This window comes from Lepidothrix coronata, unplaced genomic scaffold, assembly GCF_001604755.1.
Source record: "Lepidothrix coronata isolate B3197 unplaced genomic scaffold, Lepidothrix_coronata-1.0 Scaffold17, whole genome shotgun sequence".
NCBI lineage: Eukaryota > Metazoa > Chordata > Aves > Passeriformes > Pipridae > Lepidothrix > Lepidothrix coronata.
Genome location: NW_016690197.1, coordinates 9,740,563 through 9,761,301, shown reverse-complemented (window position 1 = coordinate 9,761,301; position 20,739 = coordinate 9,740,563). Strand labels below are relative to the sequence as shown.

General features: G+C 45.5%; 1 protein-coding gene across 5 annotated transcripts in view; it reads right to left on the bottom strand.

Moving 5' to 3' along the window:
• Positions 1–20,739, bottom strand: part of SEC31B (SEC31 homolog B, COPII coat complex component) — a 35,874-nt gene continuing 15,135 nt past the window's right edge. For 4 of the 5 annotated variants that reach the window (XM_017807075.1, XM_017807077.1, XM_017807076.1 and 1 more), the window contains exons 10-27: positions 19,987–20,139; positions 19,052–19,282; positions 17,689–17,763; positions 17,042–17,125; positions 16,000–16,108; positions 15,428–15,606; positions 14,633–14,759; positions 13,370–13,515; positions 12,189–12,362; positions 11,384–11,572; positions 10,477–10,690; positions 9,763–10,086; positions 8,671–8,709; positions 5,765–5,820; positions 4,379–4,525; positions 3,860–3,976; positions 2,405–2,476; positions 1–1,863 (exon numbers count right to left, since the gene is read on the bottom strand). In XM_017807075.1, the coding sequence (XP_017662564.1) occupies positions 1,684–1,863; positions 2,405–2,476; positions 3,860–3,976; positions 4,379–4,525; positions 5,765–5,820; positions 8,671–8,709; positions 9,763–10,086; positions 10,477–10,690; positions 11,384–11,572; positions 12,189–12,362; positions 13,370–13,515; positions 14,633–14,759; positions 15,428–15,606; positions 16,000–16,108; positions 17,042–17,125; positions 17,689–17,763; positions 19,052–19,282; positions 19,987–20,139 (2,616 nt within the window). In that variant the 3' untranslated portion in view covers positions 1–1,683. The remainder of the gene's footprint in view (positions 1,864–2,404; positions 2,477–3,859; positions 3,977–4,378; positions 4,526–5,764; positions 5,821–8,670; positions 8,710–9,762; positions 10,087–10,476; positions 10,691–11,383; positions 11,573–12,188; positions 12,363–13,369; positions 13,516–14,632; positions 14,760–15,427; positions 15,607–15,999; positions 16,109–17,041; positions 17,126–17,688; positions 17,764–19,051; positions 19,283–19,986; positions 20,140–20,739) is intronic. The other variant, XM_017807080.1, reaches the window with a different exon arrangement.

Here is a 20,739-nt window from a genome sequence, read left to right as displayed (position 1 = left end):
TCACAAAACACAGCTTTTATTTCACTGTTCTGTAATCTCTCAGTGCATCAAACCGCAGCAATAGAAACAACACAGCAGCAACAAGGAGGCACTTTGACCTGGGAAGGAGAGAATGAGACATGTCCTCTTCCTCCTTTCTCTGATTCTCCTCCTTCCTAAGTCTCATGGTAGAGTAGGTTGATTCGTGTACTGAACCACAGGCCCATGATAGCATTATCACTCAAGCAGCAAGAAGAGGAAGCAGGGGCTGGCTGCATCCCAATGTCGGGAAGAAGCCTTGCTCCCAGCTAGGGCTCAAGGATTATGCTGCCTGGTTAGTAAGGAGGAGGTTGAGACAGAGGAAGGCAAGGAAGGAGGAAGAGAGGGAAATATACACACACAGAGATGTGCCCTGAAATCCCATCTGCCTTCCCAGACTTCTTCCCCAGGACAGATATGCTTCATTCATCTATTTTACCCCAGAGGAAATGCCACAGTGATGAAAAGTCTCAGCACAATCCATATCTTCGAGTCCTCCCAGCATCATCTCCTGCAGCATATTCTTACTACCACAGTGCCAAGGGGTCTTTGAGAACCACCTTTGCATGTATCTATTACTGTAGACAGAATGAATGCACCACACCTGGAGCAATGAGCTGTCTCTCCCTGCTCAAGTCTGGGCTGGTCAGGGTAGCTCAAGGGAAATCTTTATGAGACTTAAACAATTCCTGCTGCTCTTAAAGTCCCTAGGCCATCTGAAAAGCCTCAAGTAGGAAGCGTTCAGATAACACCAGTGGGTAAAAGTCCAGCTGTGCTAACATAAAAGAAGTGAAAAAGGCCAGGAGCCAGAAAGGGCAGCTTTTAGCCCCAAAACAGGATGTGACTGGTTCTGGGGAGAAGTGCACAGAGCAGTCCAACCTGCACACATTCCTGAATGGGAGAGTCCCAGGAATTGAAAGCGGGAATCATCCCTGGACCTGAAACATAATGGGCTTGAGCCTGCAGCTTATGGGGGAAAAAATATAAAGGAGGGTGGACAGTGGGTGAACGGGAGGCTTGACTTAAAAAGAGAGGACTGGGCAAAGAAAAGAGAACCAAAGCTGGCCAGAGCAAACTAGTAGTTAGCCCTAGTTGTAGCAGGATATGGGTGCTGTGGAGTGAAAGAGTGAGTCAAGGATGAGAATGAAGAGAAAGAAGGAATGAGGAGAGATCTTTGCTGCAGCCCAGCAGAGTGGGGACACCCCACCTTAGGTCCCAAGGGAGCCCAGCTACCACTCAGGCAGGTTTACACTACAGCAGGGAATAGAGCCTGAGGCTCTTCTGTGGTGGTGCTGCAGGTGCCAGCCCTGTTTATCTCCTGAAAAAAAAAGCAATGTCGGCCTGGGAGGGAAGGAGGTTCCACTTTTGTGCCAGGGATAGGGAAGAAGGATCTATGTGCAACCTGGACAGCCTGAAACTGAGATTCCTGGGCTTGAAAGCAGCCTCAGACTAGTAAGAAAGAAGAGAGAGAAAGAACAGTCTCCAGGAGTTGCAGGCACCAGTCTGGAGAGTGGATGGGGCCAGGTGTGCTGGCCTAGAACCGTTCCAGGCACTGGCACCGACCTATTTCTCCAGAGTCAGAAGTAGAGTCCACAACCTGCACCACATCAACCAGTGAGGCAGTCCACCAGCTCTTGGTGTGTACTGTTCCTGCTGCTCCACTCTTTACACATTCAGCTTGCCTGCAATGGTCATGAGGACTTTCAGGATGGGCATAAAACCAGACACCTCACTGAAACTGCTGCTGCTCACTACTTGGGTGTGAACCAGGAGACCTTGTGGGTAGTTCTTAGCCTCAATGCATCGGGCAATTTCATGGAGACCCATAAGGATGGTTGGAGAAAGCTGTGGAGAGGGAGAAGAAACGAGTTTGCATGTTCAGCAGTGTAACACAGACCTCTCTCCCTCCATACCCTTCCCTACTGTTCTCCACTTCACCAAACAGCATCTACACAGTCAAGCACTGGCAGGAAGGATAGTCTGCTTCTTCCCTTGGTTTCCCAGACTACAATAACTGCCAGCTGGCATGAGCAATTGGCATCAGCAGCTTCAGTTTTCTAAGTCAGAGGTAACACTGTGTTCACATTTAACTACCCCCTATTGCTCCTTCCCATCTGGATTCTATGTGCCAGTACCCTTCTTGGGTGGTAAAAACACCCTGCAAATACCTCCCCAGCTTTTCCTTACACTATGTCTGGGCCAAAGTTAAGGAAGAAGATATATAAGGCTGGGTGGATCCATGGTCTTTACAAGGTTTGGCACTCCCCTAGTTTTCCCAAGAGAATACATGCTGGTTACACTGGTACAGACACCAAGACCCACAACCCAGAGCAAAGGTGGGATCAGGAACCCAGCTGGACCACAAGGACTGGTGGCATCTACTTACCGCCTGCTCGCGGAGTTTGTCGTACAAACACTCCAGCCGCTGCAGTGCATCCTCCAGCTTCCTTCGGGTTTTCTGAAGCGAAACAGGTATTGCTAGCTCTGCCAGAGCTTCCAAGCCACCTCTCCAGAACCAAGGTGCTCTCACTCAGTCCTTCCCCCCTGTTCTTTCCACAGCAACCTTACAATACAGCTGCCTCTCAGCCTCTGGCAGCCAGGGACTGTGATACAAGCCAGCCATGCCCTCTGTGCATGCGTACATGCGCGTATACGCACACATTTTCTGCCCAGGACAGGAAGCTGGATTGCCCTTTTTCCCATCTCCCAGCCTAGGCGTTCCTCCCTTCTGCCAGTGCTTGCAGACCACAGGAGAGAGTGAGTACTTCCAAAGTGTGAGAAATATCCACTACTTGGCCCATGGGACAATTAGACAGCCTCACCCTGACTGACCTAAGAAACAGTTTCTTCCTGGTCTTCTTGAGATAAAAAGGGAATATCCTTCCCAGTCTAGGTAATCACCAAGGAAAGGGCCTGAGTCCTGAAGGTGTGACTGACCTATTAACCCCATCTTGAATAATCTAGATAAATTATTCCATGGATAACTGGGCTCTGGGCACTGCTGGGACAGGCCTGGCAGCCATGGGAGTTCAGGTGCATTGCACTGCTGTACCAGTCCAGCCATTTAACTGACACTTAAGTCAAGTGCTTAAGCCCAAACCAACAGGCCTTTCTGTCCATAGAGGGAACCTTTAGGTCTCCAGAAATTGCTGTGTTGCACTCTCAGAAAGCACAGAGCAAACACGCTGAAGATGCTGCTCAAGTTGCCTGACTCTGGGACAGCAGTTTGGGCTCAGTGCTTATCCGAATACCTATCAAGCAGAAGTATTCTAAAAGGCTTCATAGTGCCCCCAAGCTCTGGGAAGACTTAGCAATGTAGCACAATGTGCAAACATGACAGTCTGGCCTGAAACATTCACGCAATGTGACATGTATGCCAACAGCCTTCCAGGAACCAGGGTGCAGAAATTACAGTGACTCGGGCACAAAAGATTGTTTGGCTTTCTCTTCCAGCCAGGATATCTCATCTTTTCCCTCTAAGCTCTGAGAATAGTTGGTAATACCAGCTCTGTAGGAACTATCTGAACTATCTGCAGATCAAGCCAGTGAAACAGTAAGCTGAATTAGCTGAGTAAATTCTTCTACTTTTCTTAAAAGAAAGACCCAGGAGGACAGAACCATTGCTTCAGAAAGGCAATAAGAAACAGTGGATAAATGCTGGAGAATTCATCTCAGTTCCCAAAGATGAACAAGCCTATACCCTAAAGGAAGGAGGCAGATGGAGATTAACTTGGCTATAGGGACAAGACTCTTCATCTCTTTACCCAAACAAAAGAAGGAAGCACCAGTCAAACATCTATGAGGGAAAAAAAGTCAAAAGATCAAGGAAGGCAGGACTTACTGGATCAGTGGCGACAGCAGAGCAGCGTTGCACCAACCCTTCAAATGTGGCCTTCAATGCTTGGTGCTCAGGGGGCAGCTCCTTCTTCTCAACACTCTCCACGGGTAGCTGGTGATACTGTCAGAGAGAAATGAACAAAACAGAAACATGAAAGGCTAGAGCAGGTAGATTCCCCTCCTGAAATTACACAACAGAAGGAATTTCACCCCTTCACAAACCCAGAGAATATATGGAAGCACAGCGTCTTCAGACTGTAATATACCTTCAAGTCTCTGTGGATTTCCAACTTCAAGCAGGCTGACAGCCTGCCTGGCCTCCCTCCCTCTCTCACAGCCATACCCAGGTGTCATTTTTCCAACCTGGCAACTCCTCTAACACTCAGGCAGAGATGTCTTGTAAGGGCTAGGGAGTAACATAAGCCCTTTGTAGCTGCCAAGTAATAAGAAGCTCAAAAGCTGAGTTGTTTTTCTACTTGACAAGGTGCTGGTGGCTGGGGAATGCCCCACTTCCCCTGGGTACCTGCAGGCTGCCTTCCCTGGGTGCTCCTGGGGGTGACTGGCCAGATTCTTGCAACCTGGATAGCTGAGGATGGATCGCCTGGGGCTCAGTAGGCAGGCCCATTACTGGAGCTGTGATGGGGGCTGGAGGAGTAAATTTCTCAGGCAACTGTCAGCAAGAAGAAAGGAAAGAAAGAAAAAAAAAATCAAGAAAACCAAGTCCAATGAAGAAAGGTTGGTTACACTTTCCACAGACAAATTCAACTTCCTTTCTAACTTGAACAGTGTCCAGTTCTCAAGATGATGTGTAACACATCCCTGTTCTTTCAGCCCCCTTAGAGAATGGGGCCCTTCCTCTTGCATCTGAGATGAACAGTCAAAGCGACAACAAGAAAACTCCTCTGGAATCGTTCAATCAAACAGATCCGTTACCCCTGAAAGCACTGGTCCTCAGAAAGCTGCCTTGGCTCTGCAACGGCACGAGTCCTGAATGTAGAGATTAGCAGCAGTAAAGTGTCCAACTGAGCAAGTGTTGGGGAAAATCCCACGGCATGGGGGGAGATTCCTCTTGCAAACACTTCATCCTGCCCCTGCTAAGCCTGAGAGTCATGACAGATTCACTCCAACAGGGCTAGATCAAAAGGAGATGGCTTTAACAAGAGGCTAATCCTGTTGTAGTGAGCACAGCCTGAAGCAGGTTCCCAGCTATGCTGCCAGAAAAAAGGGCGAGAAGTCTGTTCCAAGCTAAAGAAGAGGAGTGGGGGCTGGGAATGGTGCCAAAGAAGCTTCTCGCCACACCTGCCAACAGGCAGCAGTGATAGAAATGGGGTACTGAGAGCATTTGTTGCAAAAGAGCTCAGCTCACAGGTCCTCCAGGGCAATCATGACAAGGCAGAGAGCCGCAGGACCAACACAGCAGGCAGCTCTCAGCTACAGCTGTCTCAGCTTCATTCAGCAGAAGTGCCTTATCAGTTGGTAACAGCATCTGAGGAAAATCACTGTGGGTCTCACTGTGCTGAGGGGAAATGCTGCCCCCAGCTGTCAGGTGTGAAGGGAGCGTGACCTCAGCTGCTATCAAAATAGTTGAGTAGGCAAGGGCATAAGATTAAATCTGTATTTCTAATAACAAACAACTGTAGACAGCACGGGAAGTACTGACAGAAGATGCAACATCAGAGCTGATAACAATGTTACAAAACAGCCACCCTGGAGAACAGCATGTGACTTTGGATGGCAAAGAGTCAAGATGACTTAAGACTCCAGTCCTAGCTATGCATGAAGTGCAGAAGTAGGCAGACCAACACATATAGAGACCTGCTGAGTTTGTCAAGGAGCATTTATAGGAATGTATTTGCTACATGGAGCTCCCTGGCTAAAAGAGAACCAACACACGTAGCTGAAAGCTTACCTTTTTCTTTTGAAGGCCTCCTCTTCCAGTAGAGGGATCACTCCAAGATTCCTGAGCTGCCAGAACAGAGAACAAGACACAAAGCTCAGACTTTAAGAAGGTGGCCACAGCACAATTCATGGTTGCTTGCATGGTTTAGAACTTCCTTCAGGAAAAGGGTCCTTGGTTCCTATTCCTCCATTATTACACCTTTAGACTGTTTTAGTCAAGGAATTTCAGACCCAGCTCACAGGCCCATGAACTGTTCTTGCTTCCCTTTCTCTTTCTTAACTGCATTCTTAGCATCTGAGAACATGCACAGCCTTCATGAGGTGATGTCTGATCAGACTGAACTGGCACACACCCAGTCACACACAGGAAAATTTTTTGCAACTACATGAAGCCTTCCAGATTCTGCACAAGCTGCAGAAGTCAGCCTCAGTCAGGCCTGAACCTTGGTCAGGACCTGCATGTGTGTTCAGGGGGTTCCTGGGGTTCCCCAGAGAATCAGGCAGTGTGGTACCACAGTGAGAGCCATGCTACAGGTGACAGGGCTTCTCACCAGGACTCACAGGAATGCCTCACAGTGGCAGCCCACAGCAAGGCAGGCTGCTCTGATAAAGGGGGAAAGATTTGAAGTGAGTTGAAATTTTGCCCTTCTAAAATCCTGATCAGAACCAAAGCTTAGCAAAATTTGCTTAGCAAAATTTGCAAAATTCCCCAACTAGAAGGGAATAGACTTAACCAGTAAATGCCTTGGGAGCAGAGGAGTGTCTCAGCAGATTCTTCTGTGGTACCTTGCCTCTAACCTCACTTCAGGTAATTAAAAATCCATCAGACAACATGACATGAAAAGACTTCCACACTTCATTCTGCAAAGGTCAAATTGGAACTACCTTGTCTGTTGCTGTCCTGAAAAGGTATCTGCATCTTTAGACAAAACCCCAGTATTATTAACCTCAAGCCCATGAGATAGGAATAATTTGTGAGAAAACAGAATAATTCTAAGGGACAATATCAGAATTGCTGGAGCTCAGTGCCACACTTAATGAGCCACTGATCCTGAACTGAGCTTTAAAAATCACAGGGGAAAGATGCAAAAGGTGCTTCATTACTTTAATTACCTTTATTATTAAAATTCTGGCAGCCTCTTTTTGCCCTCCCTTTTCCCATGATTTCAAGACTCAGTCTCTGATGAGTTTGGATCAGTAGTTTAATTAAGTTGGCACTTCTTTTTATTTTGGGGATTCTGTGCCCTAGAACTCTGCTGGCCCCCACTGAGCCTGTGGCCTAGCAGTCCTTGGCACTATTCCAACCCAGTGGCACTCTGTATCCTCACAGGAAACAGCTATTCAAATTATAGTTTGTAAGCCAGGCACTTAATCATCAGCCATGAGACAACAGGACATTTTGCTGCAGTGAAATGCTATCTTGCCTATGCTACTTGTGAAATAGGATTTCTCACTATCCCTGAAAGACATGCCCCATGGCAGCAATTTCCAGCAATGTCTGTCCTAGAAAAAACAAGACCATTACAGGCTGGAGTCAGGGATTATCCTGGCCAGAAAGGAGATGAGCCAACATGTTGCTGTCCTTCACCCTGTCCCTGACACTCCCCAGGAGCATGGGATTTCTCTAAGTGGAGATCTCTCTTCACTGCACTAGTGATAATATTTACAGAAATTTCTGAAGTGAGAAATTTTGGCCAGTCAGACTGAGTGATTTTACAGTCCCTTTTCAGATTAAGAAAAGTACCAGTCAAAACCAGAACAAAAACAGCAAGCAAGAAAGCACTGTCAAGGAAGCCAATTTGCACTGCTAAACTGGGCACGCCCTACATTGCCATTAAAACTGGGAGCAAGTACTGCCAAGGAGAAGGGAATTTCACAGCAGTGAATTCCCAAAGTGTATCTTCAGCTTGAGGAAGTGCTTGAAATCTTTGCCATGGAATCATCTTTCCTTTGACAAAGAAAAATTGGGATATTTTGTTTCTCTGCCGAACAGACAACTCCCTTTCCAGAGTTTCACTCCACACAGATAGATTTGGTTGGTGGTGTTAGTGCCTATCAAGTACTTGGATTTCGTAAGTAAAGCTGAGAGTTTTGTGCCTGGCAGATGGTCTCTGCAATGAGCAGCAGTCACTGTGCAGTGACAGGCCACTAAGACATTAAGCCTTACCCCACTGACGATGTAGACTAGAAGATAACTACTCTCAACATCAGTGAATACCAAGGAGAGAAATAAGGACAAAGTATCAGTCAGAAAACCACTACAGTCCAAATTCTCCCCAACAGATGAACTAAGATTCAAAGCCAAACCTCCTCCTTTAACTAAAGCCAAAAGCTTTCCAGTTCCCCTCGGAACAGAGCCCCCAAATTCTGCTTGAGAAGCTCTATTCCACCACTGCTCCTGCTGGCACTCACCTCCTCCAAACCACACGGGGAAAGCACAAGTGCAAGTAAAGCCATGCACAAGGCTGAGAGCGTAATAGGGAGAAAATGAGAGATGAGTTACAACCACTGGCCTGTTCCTTGCCTAGAGAACCAAGAAAGGAAAACTGGTTGCTTCCCCATCCTGCTGGCCTGGGAACTACCTGAAAAGACAGAGACTGAGAATGGTCTAATTCCTCCAGAACTGGAGGAAAGTAAAGAAGGAAGAAGATGAAGATCCTGTTTTCTGTACCCAAACTCATGATTAAGAGCACAGAGCTTTCATTTCACTTCCAACATCCTCAGCTGTCACTTACTAGTCCTCAGAATAGGTATGTTCCCTACCCCCAGCTGTAGAGGTCCCCAGGCATGCAAGGAAACAATAGCAACGAGCATGCACGCATGCACACACATCAAAAAGTGCACACACCCCCCACAGTTCACTGTAAGCAGCAACATTGCCTCCCCCACAGGTCTGGAGGCTTCTCTGGGTACTACCTGCATGATCCATGTGGGGATCTAGCCAAGGGAAGAAACCTGAAAATCAAGGCAGGGTGGAAAAATCATCATCACCAACAGCTTTTACTCAGTGAGTAATGTCTCTGGACTACTGTCCTAAACAGCTTTTCAGGAAGGAATTTGTCCAGCTGTAGCTCTGTCTTAAAAATGTAGTCCCCACAGGCTTCACACAGTGGGATTTGCTATCCTTGGTTAAACACAGTTCAGCAAATGATTCCAGGTAGAGGCAAACCTCAGCCTCAGTTCCTTCACTGTCAGAATATGTGTGGCTTGGAGAAACATCTGCTCAAAAATTTGTGGATTGTCAGTGTTGTTGTTAGGGATCTCCACAGCCTGGCTAAACCCGTTCCCTGAGAGAGCAAAGAATTAACAAACACCAGATGTGGTGATACTGTGGGAAATAGAAAGAAGCAAGGCCCATCCACTGGGAGCTAGGTCCAACAACACATCTTTTCTTCATAATGCTAGCAAAGACTTCACAGCACTTGCATGCTGGGCTGGATTCAAACTATAGGTGCAGAGTGGTCTAAAGCACTGCACAGAGGAATCCAGAAGTGATTCTCAGACAAGCACTTTATGACAACAGGAAAAGAATGGAAGAACTAGAGCACAGCAGACAGAGGAATTTAATCCTGAAGCTAAGCAAGGCATATCTCATGGACAGACAAGCTGCTCTCCCGGCATTTCAAATGCACTTCTTGTGTAAGTTGCATAAGAAAGGGTGAGATCAGCCAAGCCTTCCACAGGCATTCCATGGGAACCATCACCCTTTCTGTCAGAGCAAATGCCTCTGGAGTGGATGACTACTCAGGGTGCACTGAGGATCTGAAGAGACATCTTGCAAACACAACCTGGGAGACACAACAGCTTAACAGGCTGAATGAGACTGACATTATTGTTGTGTTTCACCACCACAGCAAGACTCAAGACCATGTGCCTGTAAGGTTTGCCTCAGCACCGTATCCAGCCTTTACAGTGACAGACCAGATCTCAGAAGATCCATGTCCATTCTGTACTGTAAACCCCATCTGGGCTTGTCCTGGACACACCAGTCACACAAGCCATACTTACCTGTGGGAGGAGGAGGAATGGCTGCCGGCAGGGGTTTAGTAGATGGAGCTCCAGGACCTCCCTGAGGGTAACCCATGTTCAGGGGGCTGTTGAAAGGTGCTGAAGAGAAATCTAGAGGAGATTGACTTGCCACAGGGAGAGGACAAGCTGCAGGAAGCTGAGATGATGGGACTGAGGCTGGAGTGAAGAGGGCAGGCCTGGGTGGTGGAACACCAGGAGATGTCATGGGCATGGACTGTCCTGGCAGAGGAGGCTGGCTGGGGAAGGGAGCAGGACCAGCAGGTCTGACTCCCACTGGTCCAAATGGCTGAGACTGTGACACAGCTAGAGACAAGAAAGAGAGTGTATCAGCATCACTTGTTTCATGTGCAAACTACTCTTGATGCTCTCTTTCATACTAGTAAGTCTTCCCTTCTTCAAGCCATACCCTAGAATATCCATGCCAGGCATATCTTGCCACAACCCTAGCTGAAACAGTCAAACTGCCACTAAGTTAACTGTGGCTTCTCCACCCCTACATATGCTTAGTATCAGTGGATGTGTAGCAACAATTACTAGAACTAGATGTGTCAGAAGCTCTGAAAAGCCTCTCAGCTGACTTTCTCTTTGCCAGTACAATAGGTCTCTGAGGAAGAAAGTAGAGCAGCCATCCATGTTGAAGACTTTAGTCTCAGAAAACTTGGGAAATGGACACAACTATCAGACAATGCTTACCTGGCCCTGAGACAGTTGCTGGATTCAAGCCCAAGTTGTATTGTGGGTATGGGTGCCCTCTGGAATAAACACTTGTTTGTGGACCCGTGCTGGCCTGGGGAGTGGCAATGTGGTGAGGTGTCACAGACATGGCTGGCACCGGCTGAGGCGTGAAGAGGGAAGGCACTGAAGGCTGAGATGGTGCTGAAGGGGCAAATGATGACTGATAGTTGGGCTGCAATTAAAAAACAAGGAACTTGCAAATGGCCAACAGAGGCATGTGCATACACACACACGGAGATGCACTTTTATCCCTGTCACTTCTTAGGCAAGAGAAGGTGCTGCTGCTGCCAGTGCCCTGGATGAACAGGATCAAAGGCCTTTCCCACCACATAACTTGCTCAACAAGATGAGCATCCCAGTCTTCAGAGTATTCTCTGGCTCTCAAAAGGATTAGTCCTCAGGAGCCAGTTCCCATAGAGTGACCTCCTGGAAACACAACTAGAGGAAATAATGAAGGAACAATAATGAAGTAATAGAGGACAGAAGCAAAACTTCCTGAACAGTCTTCCTGTGCAGGAACTGAGATGAAACCCTACTACACTAATTTTACTAAGATATGAGGGTAAGATGGACATAGGAGAGTGAACCACAGCCCCTTTACCCTCAGATTTGAGATCTCAGTGGATCACTACACTTGTAACAGCCTTCTCCAGGGACTGCATGTAGGACAGGGCTTTCTGAAAAGATGACAAACAGCATGCTTTTGGATTATCACAGAGGTTGTGTTTGTTCCAGTGAAGGACATCACTGATGAGTTCCTCAGTGTCTGCAATCTGTGTCATCTCATATTACTTCATATGCCTTCCACAACCCAGTAGCCTTCCTCCCCCTCCCCAGGCCATAAACACCTGAGCTTAAGGCCTACCTTCTCTGGATGTCTGGGACCTGTTTTGTGGGCTGCTCCTTCAAGGGCAGAACCACCCTTGGCTGCTGGAGACGAGTGTTTAATGACCCCTACATTGACACGAGTGTAGGGAAAAGGGGGTGGCTGCTGATTGCCCACATTCTCCCCTTGAGCATGAAAAAGCCGGTCTCGGAGCTGTTCAATCAGGAGCTGAAACAAACTGTGCTTTAGAAGAAGCGCTTTGAGAGCGCCAGATGGAATATGCTGGGGAGGCATTTAAAGCAGACTCTGACCTAAAGCACTGTGAATCAATCTGCAAAACTAACCATTTCCCCAACAGCCACCAGGAAAAAAACCACAACAAATAGTAAATGACAATCTGGGACATCACCTGCCATATTCCCAGGCAGATGAAGTCTCACTGATCCCCCAGTCTTTATAGAGTATTCCCTCCCCAATCTCTCCCCACATTTGGGCACTAGAGAGATTTGTTTCAAACTGCAAGGTGACCACCCCTTCCTCTACCATCTAGTTTCAGGAACAAAGGCAGCTTCTCCAGACAGCTGCTTTCCAGTGTTGTTCTCCATCAACCATTTTACAGTTCTATAGCTCCTTTCCTTTTCCCCGAATAAAAGGCACTACAAAGACAAAGCAAATGAAGACAAAAGCCATATTCTGGAACCCTCTCACATACCTCTATTCTCAAATTACTATAATGAAAGTGAAACTTTAAGTCCTGATATATGCCAAAACCCAAGCTCTCTCTCATACAAAGTACCATTTTCCCCCATATAGTACTCTTTTCTACAACCTGCTTCTCACTCACCTCTTTAGAAGTGCTGGGTAGGTAATTCATTGCAGCTGCCAAGCATCCTTGTGATGCCAGGAGATTGGCATATTGGGTGATTCGTTCTGCCAAGACAGGGCCTGGTGCTGGTCCTGCTGTGCCTCGGAGCATCTCAATGGACCTGCTCAGCACCATCACCTTCTCTATGAGATCCTGAATAAGACAGGGGGAGGGAAGAAAGAGACCACTCAGAACGTGACTAGCTTTACTGATCCATCTCATGCTGAGACAATACCAGATGGCTCTCCCCACTTTCAGCTGACATCGGGTCCAATGTGGACAGAAGTTACTCCACCCTACCAAATACTGTCACTGATGACCATTTCCCCCCAGACTCCTTCAACTCCTAGAAATCAAAGTAATGTCTACAGCTGTAGAATGAAACATTCCCACTGGTAAGTGAGAGGAGGCCAGCTTCAAACATAACCAGGAGTGCTGAAGATGCCTTTTTTTGCTGTTACTCACTAGTGGGATTGCAAAACCAGGGTACTCTGTAGCAGAGGGCATTATCTGCAGATATCTGAGTGGAAGACTTGTCTAGCTCATTCTGGTGAGTGACAGACACAACAGGAGTTAGTGACTTAGCCAGGACTGGTTTAAGTGTAACAGGTAGGTAATAACATTGACTTAAAAGCCCTGATTCATCTGCAAGATGTGACTTCCCATACATGATCATTCTACTTGCAGTGGGAATAACACAGTCTAGACTTCATTTTATTTTGCCAGAGGCTGTTCTGAAGGTACAGCCAGATAACTGGTGCATTAAGTTATACATGATAAGCACAGCAGCAAATGTACTCCCAGGATACTACTGGTAAGAAAACAGGTAGACCTCAAACTTCCCTGACTAAAAGGAAGCTTTGTCATAGATGACTTCAGTATGTAAGAGAGGTAGGTAGGCCATGACTCCTGTCTTTGGCTGGATTTATGTGCAGTGTGGTCAGTACTCTCTAAACACACAAACCCTGAATGTTTCAGAGTGCAAGCCTCCTTTTGACTTAAGCCTGTAATCCAGGCTAGAAGGGGATACTTTCGTGAGCACAAACAGGTCTTCACTGTCTGCTGGAAGCCAGATACCCTATTTGATGGGATAATGCAAACCGTTCAGGGCTACCAGAATGGCCTAAAGAGGAGTCAAACCAACATTATAACACCTGTACCTGGAGGGCAAGTGGTGATGAAGTCTCATGGTTTTTTACCCAGCATTCCACCAATCTCTCCACATTGCCTGATGAGATATAGCAGAGGCAGGCATCATTGGACAAGGTTCCATCTCCCTCCAACTCTAGGCGGGCACCCAGCATGTCTAGAAAGGAAGAAATGCAGCCAACATTTAACACACTCCTTTTTTGAAGAGCTCATTAAACCCAATGCTCATCTCTCAGCATTCTTACTTTGGCTTGGCATGAAAAGCTGTTGACAGCTTTGGATCTGCACCTAATTAGAATCATTTAAATTGGAAAAGATCTTTAAGATCAAGTCTAACTGTAAACCTTACACTGCCAAGTCCCACTAAACCATGTCCCTAAGCCACATCTACATGTTTTTTAAATAACTTCAGGGATGGTGGCTCTACTGCTTCCCTGGGCAGCCTGTTCCAATGCTTGACAACTCTTTGAGTGTAGAAGGTTTTCCTAATACCCAATTTAAACCTCCCCTGGTGCAACTTGAGACTGGTTTATTCTTGTCCTATCACTTGCTACTTGAGAGAAGTACAGCTTCCTTTCAGGTAGTTGTAGAGAGCAGTAAGTATCCCCTGAGCCTCCTTTTCTCCAGGCTAAACAACCCTAGCTCCCTCAGCTGCTCCTCATAAGACTTGTGCTCCAGACCCTTCAACAGCTCCATTGCATAATTCTTGGATAACACAGAAAAATGGGCATCATGAAGGAATCCCAAAGCCAATTTGGTTGAAAAAAAAAAAAGTACTTCTATATCTGCCAATTTTTATATGTCTGCCCAGATGATGAATTCAGTGAAAAAATCCAACACTCTTTTTTTGTTTTGTTTGTTTTTTCAAAAGAGGTGTTGGAATTTCTAGGCAATAGTAGGGTGCTCGAAGAGTAAACCTGTTTTTGAGGGAATGAAGTCACCTGACCTTCTACTGTCAAGGAAATACCTTTCTCCACAGAATAAAAGAATAATTATCACCCTCTTCGTGTCTCAGCCTAGTGCCTGTCCTGTTTTTTTCCATGCTACTCCTAGAGGTGACAGGAAGTATCCGCATATATAACTTTACACCATGATTCTCAGCTGCAGTGTGCATCTATCATTCTTCTAACTCAACAGTCCACAGTTATTAAATAAGTTCCAGGTATCTGTAAATGAGTTGAACTTTCCTTCCTCAACTCTATTCACTTCTTTCTGTAAGCAGTCAGGAGGTGCCCTGGCAAGGGAAATGGTATCAAACATAGTACACTGCATACCACAGAGCTGGGTATAGTCCTCATGCTTTGAGTATGTTAACAAGATGGCCAGTGCCTCCTTCCAGCTCTGTAGATCACATGTGCAAACAATATCTTGCCAGTTCTGCTGCACAATGGAGGAAAGCAGCTGCAAGGGAAGCAGAAGGCCTGTCAATCACTGAAGCCAAAGATAAGCTGACAGCCTAAGCAAGGGCACCCACAGCGACAGCTCACTTTCAAGCACGCTTCCCGCTATGCAGCAACTACCTCACTGTACATTAAGGTCCACCAATCTCAGCATCCCTATGTTTACAGCAACTGGAACCTGATGCCTCTCAGGAAAGCAAAAAAGCCCAACAAACCACTTAAGAGAATATGGAAAGAGCCACACTAGACAGGACTAAAGATCTAACACCTATCTTATTTCAGAGTAGCTGGTATCAATGACTGGGAACACAGTGTTACGATATCCCAACCCCTGTTACACTTCCCTCTTTGTAAATTAATAAGCTAGGAACTCCCTAGTTGAGCTGTAAAGGGGCAGTATGCTCCACAAGTTACAAGCATGAGGAGCTGAGACAGAAACTATTAGGAAAAAACAAAAAGGAACAGAGAACACAGACATTCTATGTGGACAACATAAAATTGTCCTAAAACTACCAAGATATTAAAGTAAATGCCATATCAAGAGGAGATACACAGATTCTGCTGACATTCTACTTCCTGCCAAAGCATTTCCACATATATTCAGACAAACATTTGCCAAGACGGTGCACCCCTTCCCCTACTCAGTGTGCACACAAAACTGTCACTTACCAGGGAGAGATTTGTTTTCTGCTTAGCAAAGTAGCGCCTCTGGGTCTCCTTCAGGAGGTTCTCCCCACCAGCTATAGCTAAGATGATGGCATCAGCAAAGCGCTCTGCTCGCATGCACAGCTCCACTGCACCCTCAAAATTCCCCAACAAAAGGGCTTGGCTGATGAGTCCATCTGTATCTACAGAGATGAGAAGCCGAGTCAACCCAAAGGGGCATCACCCAGATGCATTGATAATGCTTGTTTTAAAGAGAAGGCAGTAAAAAGCATATGCAAGACCAGCTAAAAGAAAATTTAGAAACCCAAATCAGGTTTCACACTTAGAAAAAAACAACACTGACTTGACTCTAAGTCTTCCATCATCTGGAAGATTCTCCTAAATTTTTAACGGGTCTCTTATTTGGGAAAAGTATTTCTCTGCTTGATATGCTGCATGACACTTGGAGTGGTCACGTATTTTAAAAGTATCCATTTGTTGGAGTGGACTAGATTCTTTCTGTTCTCTCTACTTTTTTGTTTTTTCCTCCTCTCCCCTCTTCCTAAGAAGGCAGAAACACACTTCATGTAACATACCTTCTGTGACAGGAATCTCCAATGTGCTCATATTCTGTGGGATAAGGTTATCAAAAAAGGCTGAAGAGGAGGAAACAGCAGCTACATCATTGCTGGAATTCATCAATAGCTGTGCAGAGAGTGAAGAGGTTAATTAATTCACTGAACACACAGATCCTACCCAAAACAGTTTAGTGGATTATGGAATGGGATGGGGCTGCTCTCCATTTGGTTGCACATGCTTATATAAATCTGATTTCAACTTGGAAACCCATCATGCCTCCTGTCACTGCTCTATCAACCTGTCACCAGGGCAGCAACAAGAACAGTGCTGCTATTGACAAAGTTTAGGAGATTGGCAGTACAAGACATGCAACAGTGTTGCTGGCCAGCATTCATCAACTCAACTGTCAGCCCTTGAGTAAGCTGAACAATTTTGGATGGAACAGGAACAAGACCAACAAGAGAAGTCTGTAACTAACAGGTTGGATCACAGCCATGCCTCGTGCTCGACTGAAATGCGGGACACAATTTGTACCCCTAGAATATCTGAGCCAGTGTTTAAGGTTTGTGAAGAAGATTACTAATTTGAACATATAAAAGTTTTTAGAGGAGAAAAATTTACAGTGAACCAGGCCTTGGAAGGCATCAGAAGATGGACATACTAAAATTATGTGAAAAGATATTTTAAAGGAGAGAGATGAAAAGGAAAGAAACGCAAAAGAAATACCACAGCAGAAGCTTCATAGAGGAAATCCAGAATTGTAGCATGAAGTTAAGCTGGGGTGAGGCTAATTCTATCACTGAAGAAATCAGCACTGGTGGAGCAGGCCTTCTTGCAGTGTTAACAGCCAGGAGTCCTTCTTCATCATTCACCCATTTGTTTTGAAGGCAGAAGGGACAGTTATGATCATTTAGTCTGACCCTGTGAGGGTCTGACAGGCCTGTGAACTGCCCTTTGCAATGCCAGCATTGAGCCCAACAACTTGTGGTTGGAATTAAACCTTCCTGTTCATTCTGCCCTCCTCTGCTCTCCCAGGCTGGCAAGATGTACAGGACATACCTGATCTGGTTGTGCAGCGTTTCTATCATCTGCCTCAGGAAGGGGCTGTTTATCTGGGATCCCATTACTCAAACATGAGGCAATCTAAAAAAGTAACAGACATGCACACAGTGAAGCCCCTATCAAAGTAAACACGTGCGCAGCAAAGGTACCAAGGGACTGGCAAGCCCCAGATGCAATTCCCCCAGCTCTTCCACCTGTTTGAAAACTTCTACCTCACCCTGTTCCTGTCTGGCTGCCCATCAGAGGCTATTTATCCTTTTCAGTGCATTATCCTTCAGTGCTGAGCCAGACTGTCTCCACCTGTCACCTTCTTCCTGGCTGAGGAATTCTCTGAGATGCAGAGAGCAGAATGCTAAAAGAAGTTCTCACAACTGCACTGGTGTTACACACTTTCAGGAGCACCAGCAACTGAAAGTAGGATAACTGGGTTCAAGATCCCTTTGGTTTGGATTCAGTACAGCTACATTGTGCCCACATTTCCTTTTTAATGGGATATACTTCAGGTGACTCCCAGTTGAAATTTCACACAATTTGGTCTTTTGTGTGCTATAAGATCACTTGCTCGGTTCCAGTAGGGACCCTACAATTTTTCTGCAGTAGCTTTAGTCCTGTAAAGGTTTTTCTCTATTGAAGAGACCCTTTACCTTTTTTTGCAGATCCTCTTTACTGTAGCCCAGCAGCTTTAGGAGTTTAGTCCTGGAATCCTGCTCCAAATTCACCTGAGTCCCAAAGGATATTAAAAAGACAAAAAATATGTTACAACTGAGGTACAACTGTATATCAGGATTATGATTGTATGCATATCTAGTGTACTTGGTCATTAATTCCCTGGATGGTCTAGGAATTGCCAAGCTAATCTCTACATAGAGAGAATGGACTGATCTAAGACTGGATGAAACCGAGACGAGGTGGTTGCCTGAACTCCTAGCTGGAGTTCAGTTAACTCATTCACAGTTAACTAATTCACAAGAATTAGTTAACTAATTGTTACAGAAGCTCTCTGGGTGGGGATTTCAGACAGTCCCAAGGATTCCCACAGGCTGCACACAGTCTAGTTGACAGGTGCTATTTGTACATTTTAAGGCATGATTAACATTCTGCAAGGAGAACCTGTCTGTCTCAGTTAAGTCCCATGCTGTTCCTACTACAGAACTGATCAAACTGTAGATGGATAAGATACTTTTAAACAGTCCATTTCAGCAACTGTTCCTGCAGAGGCAGAAGTGGTCCTGCAGGACACTTCTGTACAGAAGCCTGGTTTGTAGTTCAAGACAATCAATCATAATAGATCTTATTTGTGTTGGAGCGGTCGCTCAGGACCACGGGCCAGCTGGATTATAAAAACTGACTAACGTGACAGGTTGATGTATCTCATCCAATGCAACTGAAGAAAACTGCAGCAATGGAGACCACTGTGACCACCTAGACTACACCTGGCTATCCTATTCAAGACTCCTCGTGCAAATATAATACTATGGAAAAGATACCAATATTTTGCCCTCCACACAATCTGCCTATGAGTGTCCATAAACCACTGCCAAGACTAAGCACTGTCTTTTCAGAAGAGTGGCCACTCCTTATTACTGAACTCTTTCATATTACCAAATTGTCAATGAAACCATTGTCCTGTATAGGGCTAGCCAGTCCTTATGCCACTGCAGCTCTCTCCCTTATTCTGGGGAATCTCACTGCCCATTTGGACTCTGCCTTGAGAAATAACAATGACAGAACTCCACAGGTAGCAGGCAGATACAGCTTGGAAGTGTGTTGAGATGAGAAAATCCTGTTTGAGGAAGCCCAAACGAGTCCACTGAAAAGACTATATCAACTGAAAAACACGACAACCTCCAAGATCTTAGCTGCAAAAACTTATCTAAAGAAAATTAACTACCCTACTCATTCAATTCTATTTTAGAGAAATATACAGGGCTAGAGCAGACCATAATTAGCACATTCGCCCCGTGACCATAAAGAACTGACCTCTGTATTTCACCACAGCCATCCTACCTTCAAGAAGTTCCAAAGGTTCTCATCAAATGGCAGCTTGGCTGTTTGGATCTTGCCCTGGCAGTAATCGAGGAGGTTCCCTGACTGCAAGGCCATCTGCAGTTCTTTGGATCGGAGTAGGAATTCAGTTTCAGTAGTGACTTGACTGATGAATACCTGATGTGGGTAAGCCTGCTGCATTTGCTGTCCAGGAGCTTTGGTAAGACCAAAGGTAATCAGTTTTCCTCCAAACTAACAAAGACAAGGGGAGACACAATAAGCATTTTTATAAACAGACGTAAAAGCAACTCATTTAGCTCTTCATTTAGCAAGGCAGACTCAAGCTCAGCTGTGAACACAAGGAACCCAAGAGTTTAAATGTGTACGGATGGCAGGGACATTGAGGGAGTTCACATCACTTGTGCATATCCTATCAGGCCTAGCCAATTGCAAGTGTCAGAGAAGTACAGAGGAAAAAGTACCATTTGGAACTGTTTGTTCTTTTGTGACATGGAGAGGCAGACTGCAATGATCGAAACTATCAGGTGAAGAGCAGGCACTAGACAGACAGAGAACAAGTCAAGCCACAGGCTAAAAGAACAATTCAGACCTCCAAATTAGGAGCAAAGATAAAAGAAAGTTAAATATATGGATAGGAAAAAGAGGAGAATGAGAATGCATGTCAGCCTACAAGGACAGCTTTTATGACTCTTCCTTAGATTTGTTAACTCCTACTTATAATCTCCCACTCTCTGCTACAAAACTCTTTCTTGTTGGAAATATATCTTAATGTTGAGTAGAAGATCTTCACTTCATGGGACACCACACTGCACCTTAAACAGGCATTAGAACAACCAGCAACAGAAAGATAAAGGTTTCTCCAGTGAAAGGAAAGGATTGTGCCACAAGACAACACATTTATTAAATTTTCAGCTAAAGATGCTTCAGTCACTTACTGCAAATGAAACCCCCACAGGTCTGCGAATCCACTTGGGTGGCTTTTTTAATGGTGGAATCAAGGTGGTCTGAGTTACTTGCTCTGGCACTTGCAGAGGAGGAAGGCTCTGTCCTGTGCCAAAGGGATCCAGGTTGTTGAAGGAGGAAGAGATCTAGAATCAGATGGTGATAGGAACAAGATATAATTCAATTCCTCTCTGTATGGACGAAAAGCTATTGCTTAAGAATTAGTTACTTTCCTCACTGATGAAGAACAAGGCTAGTACAGCATCTCTTCCTGGAATACCACCAAGCCCCTATGCAAGAGAAATTGTACTTCCAAACAGTTCCAGAAATCATTTCTCAAGAAAGTTTCACCTTGAGAGATTTTCAAGCAGTTTTTCCTTAGCAAGAGGCAAATTTCCTAACAAACACTGTTTGGCCCAGCACCCAGCTCAAACATAGGAGTTACAAAATTACTTGTTTTATGCAAGACAGTGACAACATATGGTCAAAAGTTATCCAACTTATTTCTTGTTTTGCTCACAAAGGAATTCTGACTCCCTTTCTGTTGCTGGAGTCTTTCAAATGGGTTAGTTTTAAGGAATGTCTCAAGGTTTTATAGCTTAGATGAGACTGATGAAATAAACTTTCTTGTCTAGACAAGAGAGTGTGTCAAAAGTGGCCCCTGATCCAGATTTCTGACATTGAGGGAGTCAGTAAGCATCCATACAATGCTGTTGACAAGCATTTTTCATTTTTAACATTGTTTG